The 8,012-nt window shown below is 39.7% G+C and overlaps 1 protein-coding gene across 1 annotated transcript; it reads right to left on the reverse strand.

The window, feature by feature from the left end:
- On the reverse strand, nt 1-2,110 carry LOC148102956 (uncharacterized). Its single transcript, XM_087840294.1, has one exon. The coding sequence runs from the start codon at nt 1,990-1,992 to the stop codon at nt 274-276; it is 1,719 nt and encodes a 572-aa protein (XP_087696420.1). The 5' UTR covers nt 1,993-2,110; the 3' UTR covers nt 1-273.
- Between the last annotated feature and the right edge of the window lie 5,902 nt (nt 2,111-8,012).

An 8,012-nucleotide genomic window follows, 5' to 3' on the forward strand; every position in this document is an offset into this window, starting at 1 on the left:
GAAAGAAGGAAAGAGATAGAGGAGAGAAAACCCCAACAATCCCCTCTGAGCAAGCACTAGGTGCGACAGTGGATAGGAAAAACTCCCTATAAAGGAAGAAACCTATGACAGAACCAGGCTCTAGAGGGGGCAGTCAACTGTCGGGACTGGTTGGGGGGTGAGGGTGAAAAGAGAGGGGGGGGGAGATGGGACAGGTGTTAGGAGTTAAAGGGAGATTGGTGAGGGAGAGGTGTCCGGAGAGAAAGGGAGAGAAAGGGAGAGGAGAGGTGAAAATTAAGATGGAACACAGGTGGAGGAAGACGAGGTGACATCAGCAGTAGAAAAAGTAGAAAAAGAAGAAAAAGCAGGAGTGTTCCTCCTCCAGAAGAAGCGGAAGCGTTTTTTCTTCTTTTCCACGAGCTTTTCTACGAGCACTTTTTTCTCTAGGATGAGGGTTCTCAGCTGATCGATTGTCTCTGCATTCTCCTGCTCAAGTTTCTTGCATGTTTTCTCCACTTCTTCTAATTTGGCTTGTTTGTCTTCAAGCCTTTCTTCAAGCCTAACCCTCTCAAAGTCCTGAAGAATTTCTTTGTCTTCTTTCTGCTTTATCTCCTGTTGTTCTTGGTCTTGAAGCAGCTCTTGATATTTGTGCAGTGTTTCATCAAGCTTTGCCTGCAGCGCTCCGTATTGTTCCTGCACACCTTGCATGTCTCTCTGGTTAATGTCCAGTTTGTCTTTCTCTTCAAGGATTTCTTTATTCTTTTGCAGAGCTTCATCAAGCATTACTTGCAAGACTTCGTTGTGTTTCTCGATGTCCTGAAGCTTGCAATCCAGATGTTTCTGTTTCATGTCTTGCTGTTCTTTCTCTTGAAGGAAATCTTTATTTCTCTGCAGAGCTTTATCAAGCTTTATTTTCTGCGCTGTGTATTTTTCCTGCACGTCTTCAAGCTTGCAGTCCGTTTGTTTCTGTTTAATTTCTTGTTGCTTTTGTTCTTGAAGCAACTCCTTGTTTTTGTTCAGTGTTTTATCAAGCTTTACCTGAAGCGCTTTGTACTTTTCCTCCATGCCTTGGAGTTTGCACTGCTTCATGTCCTGTTGATCTTTTTCATGGAGGAGCTCTTTATTTTTTTGGAGAGCTTCATTAAGCTTGATTTGCAAGCCTTTGTTGTGTTTCTCCATGTCCTGAAGCTTGAAATCCATTTCCTTCTGTTTTATCTCCTGTAGCCTTTTTTCTTGAAGAAAGTCTTCCTTTGTGTGCGGTCTTTCATCAAGCTTTACCTGCAGCGCTCTGTTTTTCTCCTCCATTTCTTGGAGTTGGCACTGCATGTCTCTCTGGTTAATGTCCAGATTTTCCTTCTCTTCAAGGATTTCTTTATTCTTTTGCAGAGCTTCATCAAGCATTACTTGCAAGCCTTCGTTGTGTTTCTCGATGTTCTGAAGCTTGCAATCCAGATGTTTCTGTTTCATGTCTTGCTGTTCTTTCTCTTGAAGGAAATCTTTATTTCTCTGCAGAGCTTTATCAAGCTTTATTTTCTGCGCTGTGTATTTTTCCTGCACGTCTTCAAGCTTGCAGTCCATTTGTTTCTGTTTAACTTCTTGTTGCTTTTGTTCTTGAAGCAACTCTTTATTTTTGTTCAGTGTTTTATCAAGCTTTACCTGAAGCGCTTTGTATTTTTCCTCCATGCCTTGGAGTTTGCACTGCTTCATGTCCTGTTGATCTTTTTCATGGAGGAGCTCTTTATTTTTTTGGAGAGCTTCATTAAGCTTGATTTGCAAGCCTTTGTTGTGTTTCTCCATGTCCTGAAGCTTGAAATCCATTTCCTTCTGTTTTATCTCCTGTAGCCTTTTTTCTTGAAGAAAGTCTTCCTTTGTGTGCGGTCTTTCATCAAGCTTTCCCTGCAGCACTCTGTTTTTCTCCTCCATTTCTTGGAGTTGGCACTGCAAGTCTCTCTGGTTTATTTTCAGGTGTTCGTTCTCTTCAAGGATTTCTTTATTTTTTTTTCTCTGAGACATGTTTGAATCTGTAAACTGTCACTCTCAAAAGGATCCAAATGTTTTAAAAGATTTCTCTGGCGAATGTTTGAACGCTACGAACATAAATGCTGCGAATAACGGACTAAAAGTGGTTGTGTCTCACCCCTATTTAAGGATTTTTTAGGATCAAAGGATCAAAGGACAAAGTGGTCATAAGATTCTAAACGTGTCATAGTTGCCAACAGATGGTGGCAGTTTAGTTTCCTTTTTGCATTTGAAAATAAACACTGGGCTGATTTTAACACCATTACAAGAAGTGTTGTTAATCATTCTTTTTAAATCATAATCAGGTTACCACAAATTGTTTTTTAATATAGTAGAACTCAAAATGTTTGTCAGTGGGTAAACAATTCATAATGCACCTTCAGGAACATCAAGTTATTCTTAGTACTGCATACTTGCAATGAATAAGTTGTCCTAACAGTCATCTTAAGTAAACTTTACTCAATTTTTTGGAGGTAACGAGTTTGCATAGTTTTTTGAGTTCTGGGAACTAATTAGATTTTACAGTGCAGTAGTTTGAACATTTATAATAACATTTCTGCATAGTGGAACAAACCTGTCTCCTTTTCTAGAACTGTTGCTAAGTGACAAATGATGACAAATGTTACTTTTCTTTTTTTCTTTATATCTAAACTTTAAAAACAAAAAACTGCTGAAATTACCTGGACTGCCTCAGCCCAGGTGATGTACCATTAGCAGACAGAGGGTTTGAAGTTGCAGAATCTTTGGAGCTGTACCATGCTGAACTGAAGAGCCAAAAGGAAGAACTAACTGGTGTTATGTGTCAAATTAACTGACATGTTAGCTGGTGGAGTACCCACTGCATTTTATATATATATCATCTCTTTTTTATAATAAATAATCAAAAACCTTATTTAAACTAAGATTTTAAAAATATGTGCAGTGATTGATGTGCTTTCAGGCACATGCTTCAATCCACACACAAATACAAAACGATCTGACCACACGTACAACTGTTTCACAAATTCTATAAAGCATTCACACTCCAACGGATGCATCAGAAAGCAACTTGGGATTACAATCTTGTCCAAGGATATTTCGCCTGCAGATTGGAGCAGCCAGGGATCAAACCAGAAAACTTTCTGATCAAAAGCTGACTTGTGCTAAATCCTGAACGGCAGCCACCCCATTTTAGCCAGCCAACATTAAATGGCGCGTTCTTTAATTACAGAGTTAGGGATTGTTACATGGAACTCAAAAGAAATGTTGAACCCATCCAGTGGCGTGTCTAGAAAATCTTTGTTGGGGGGGCCAGGTAGGGGGATAGATTTGGAGAAGGGTGGCAGATGTAATTGGCAGATAATGTTAAAAACAATTCTACCAACCATTAACCATAATTCAATAACCCTATAAACCTAATAACCGAATGCGCTTTTAACTCTTATTAGAATGAGATTTTAACCACTACGGTGCAAAGTTGTTAGATACTGCGTTGATAAAGTACAAGAGATACAATCAGTCAGTGTTTATTCAGCAGTCAAGGACATCAATATTTGCATAGTATTTTTACTGACGTGTAGTGCACATATGTTTTGGGCAAAAACATTTTTGAATATTTTTAACATACAATTGCCAAATTAGCCAATGCAAAACCAATGCCTATTAAAAAAAGAAGATAATCTTCTCACAAACTGGTGTTTGATTTTGAAACAGGAAAAAAGTGGGGAAACAAATGAAAAGACTAACATTTGAATGAAACCTGAAAGCAAGTAAATAATTTATATGCTGCCTTATGGTAAACTTTGGTAATATTGATGTATGAAGAACAACACTGGCTGATGATGAAATACAGTCAGCTGGCATGGTGACACTGCCAGTATTAACCTGCAGGGCTGGAATGGGACAAAAAATTGGGCATTTTCACTACAGACCGGCCCACCAGGTATTAAAGCCATAAAGCCTTTGAATGAAAAACAAATGCTGTTGTGACAGTGATGTACACTGTCTTGTTGGTATATGTATGATTTCTATATATTTTACGTCAGATAAAAACTTTGTTCGTAAGCTTCAGATAATTATTTAATAAAAGCTAGATATTTTAAATGAGAATAAGAAAGAAAAGTATTTCTTTGTGCCCCCCTCTCCCTGTTGATGCCCTACCTGGCCCCCTGGCAACACTTTGCTAGACCCGCCCCTGCACAGTTACCAGCTGTCAGCTACTTAGAAAAGGATCCTGGTGTTATTTGTCTCTCAGAAACAGTTCATAACTTCCCTTCAACTCATTCATGTCACCTAAAAGGTAAACCTGTTTCTCCATCACCTGTTCAGCTCTGATGATTCAGTAAGGACATCTCCTGGTTTCATCCTCATGTCTCCCTCTCACCACATATCCAAACCGATATCATGACCAGCAGCTTTTACAGCTGTGGCTCCAGCAAACATCAGCTGATACTAGAAATTAATATTAAATAAATTCTAACAACAGCTGATCAAGCTTAAACGTGCTACTGTTGTTTAGCGCGACATTCGCTAGTTTCCTGTTTCTGGCGCAAAGTGGGCGATAAACAGTGTTGGTGAGTAACGGAATACATGTACCGCCGTTACGTATTTAAAATACAAAATATGAGTAACTGTATTCCGTTACAGTTACCGTTTAAAAGGGTGGTATTTAGAATACAGTTACTTTGTTGAAATAAATGGATTACACGGCGGTACTTCCATGTTTCATATTGTGGCGGGTCAGGCCTGTTTGGGTTTTGTTTGACAGCTACGTTCTGTTGTTCCAGGTGGCAGCGTTACGATTGCCATGGTTACAGGGTGATGCTTTCTCTCTGCGTGTTTCCTGGGTGAGAGAGGCCTTTTTGTTGTTGTTGTGCTAAGCTAATAGGCAGAATGCTACAGGTATAGCTCTAAAGAATGTAGCATCATAAGCAGTGTAGTCCGTGCTGCAGTGAGAATGGACTGCCATACCCGTTATGTGTCTGTGAGCGAGGGAGGGAGAAAAAGGAAAAGTACGAGCTGTCATCGAGCAAAAATGGGAGCTGGAAGCATGTAAATAAGAAGAGTGCCTGACGAGCCCAGTTGTAAGTAAGCTATTAAGACTCGACTGTACACCGTGTTTTCCTCCAAAAACAATAAGTTCAGTTGGAGCAGCCTTTCAACGCCTCTCTCTGTGTCTCGCTAGCAAACTTGACCCAGACAACAAAGTAAAGCTAGTTTTCGGCTACGAGCCCAACACGGAACCCACCGTATTAGCCAGAGGTCCCTTTACTACGGTTCGGAGCCGCGGACCTTCAGTAACAGTAATAAATCACAGCAATAGTACATTCACGTAGTTGTAAACAGCATGATAATATATTAAGTAATCCAAAGTATTCAGAATACGTTACTCTCATTGAGTAACGTAACAGAATACATTACAGAATACATTTTGGGGCATGTATTCTATATTCTGTAATGGAATACATTTTAAAAGTAACCTTCCCAACACTGGCGATAAATAAACAAGAGAGAAAAGCCGATCAGCTGATCATTGATCAGTTTCATGATTGAAGTAGCAACAGGGGAGGGAGGGGGAGAATGAGAGAAGAAGAGACAGCTGTGCAGCGTAAACACACAGAATAACTCCAGCTTTGTGTCTTTTTTCATTCTAGCTAAAGTACGGGACAAACTGCGTCTCTTCTCAGCTCAATACCAAACGCATAATATTTTCTCTGAATGAGGGACCATTCCATTTTTTAAGGAGCCGTTGGCAACTCTACTAACTAACCTTATGAATAAAATAAACTTCACTATCAGTAACATCATAGCAACCGAACAGCTGTATAGAAACTCTGTCATGCTACCGTCATCGGACCGGCAGCTGCCTCGGGTCTCTCCTCTTCCTGCCTCCCCTTCCCTCATCCACCTGTTGCCTCATGCTAGCTCACGCAGTACGAGTTATTGTAACTGACTGTAAAAAGTCAGCACAACGAAAATAAACTCCACCTAAACTTGGTTTATATCTGACCCAGATAGACTGCAGGTCATAACTTCTTACCTGAAGTTCAGTTCACCTGATAGTCAGACCGGCAGCTGCCTCGGGTCTGTCCTCCTGCTGCCCTTCCCTCATCCACCTGTTGCCTCTGTGGAAGCTCCGCCATAGCCACCACAAAACAACTGAGTTATTTTTACACATCGGCCAGCATCTGGCCAATCAATTCAATACAATTGAATTTTATTTATATAGCGCCAAATCACAACAAATGTCGCCTCAAGGCGCAATCCACCACCTCTCATTGTTCATGCCGTTACAAAATAAATAAATAAATAAGTCATCAGCCCACCGTGCAAATGTCCGATGGCTAGTCCAGCTATGTTAACTTGTTAATCTTTCGCTGAAAAAATGTTTTCTGCGGTGCTGTCTTTCGTGCTTGGCTCTCCTACCTTTGCTAACATGATGCTCATAGTGCAGAAGCCGGTGCTACATTCACTTACCCTCGGATATCTGAGCTTCACTGTGAAACCCTAATCGTACATTTCATATTTCATTCAATTTTAGTGTTTTAGCTTCGGGGTAGCACCTGGGGTGGCCAGTCTGGTTGGGGGGTGGCCTGTGCCCCCCTAGGCCACCCCGCTGGACACGCCACTGAACCCATCTCGTGTCCTGTGCCTTCTAAAGCTGTCTGTACTTTTACAGACAAAAGTTCATCAGCAAACAGTTTGCAGGCCTCTAATTATCAGGCTGTAGTCAAGCACTTGAATTCAACCTAAAAGCTGTGCTGTCATACAGAACCAAGTACCCTCCGCGGAAACTATAGCTAATGTCACAACTGGATCTGATGAGACAGCTATGATTTCTGGACTCGAAGTAAATAATCCTGAATCAATTTATACAACATCAGTTTGTTTGTTTTGCTTTCATAACAAATAGTTTGAGCCATAAAAAAAAATAAAAAAAGAAAGTATCATCAAGAGAAAGACAATAAGCTGCCTAGTTTGTTCGAAATACACCGCAGTATAATATTATATCACATTTTTTATCTCTAGTTTTTCGTGTCCGGTTATTTACAAATGAATACTGTGTAATGCTTGTGTAAGTGAAAACCCGTCCGGCTACCTTGATCAGATTTTTACTGCACTACAAACTTCTAGTATGATTAAAAAGAACAAAGAAAGCACAATGAATATAAACAGAATATAATGCTTTTCACTTAAAAGTAAATACTGCCCAGAGACTGAACTACTGTGGTGGAGTGCTTCTGGTTTACGATATAATTTACACGTGAGCCTTGAATTCCAGTTTATGAAATGGCTCTTGCTGATCATGCAAATACCTCTGCCCTGTCCTCACTTTCTTATATCTTTGTTCCATGAAGTTGGGACATATTAATGATATTTTTTCCTGTAAAATTCAGTAACTCTTCCTTTTGCTAACAGTTCCAATGTGTGTCAAAGTGTACAGGTCCTTCTCAAAAAATTTGCATATTGTGATAAAGTTCATTATTTTCTGTAATGTACTGATAAACATTAGACTTTCATATATTTTAGATTCATTACACACAACTGAAGTAGTTCAAGCCTTTCATTGTTTTAATATTGATGATTTTGGCATACAACTCATGAAAACCCAAAATTCTTATCTCAAAAATTTAGCATATCATGAAAAGGTTCTCTAAACGAGCTATTAACCTAATCATCTGAATCAACGAATTAACTCTAAACACCTGCAATCATAGAATGATTACAATATTGAAAAGAACAAATGCCTGAATCCTAAATTGTGGATATCCTATTGTTGTGATCTAAAGTGTAACACTAAATGTGATTAAAACACTAAAAATCTGGACTCCTGGGCTCAACGACTGGAAGGATCACCAGCCCGAGGAAAACACAAAATACACATGACCCTGTGACAAAGACAATTCATTCTTGAATGAAGACATTGATCTGACTTTTTAAAATTTTGCCAATTGTGTTTATTATTAATTTGGGAAATAGAAAGTAAGTGTGTGTGTGTGTGTGTGTGTGTGTGGGGGGGGGGGGGGGGGGGGGGG

Source organism: Neolamprologus brichardi, chromosome 4 (genome assembly GCF_056152115.1).
Source record: "Neolamprologus brichardi isolate AB-2024 chromosome 4, ASM5615211v1, whole genome shotgun sequence".
Lineage (NCBI taxonomy): Eukaryota > Metazoa > Chordata > Actinopteri > Cichliformes > Cichlidae > Neolamprologus > Neolamprologus brichardi.

Bases quoted from the DNA above. Each gene is read 5' to 3' on its own strand.
- LOC148102956 (XM_087840294.1), bottom strand. From the start codon at position 1,992: ATGTCTCAGAGAAAAAAAAATAAAGAAATCCTTGAAGAGAACGAACAC.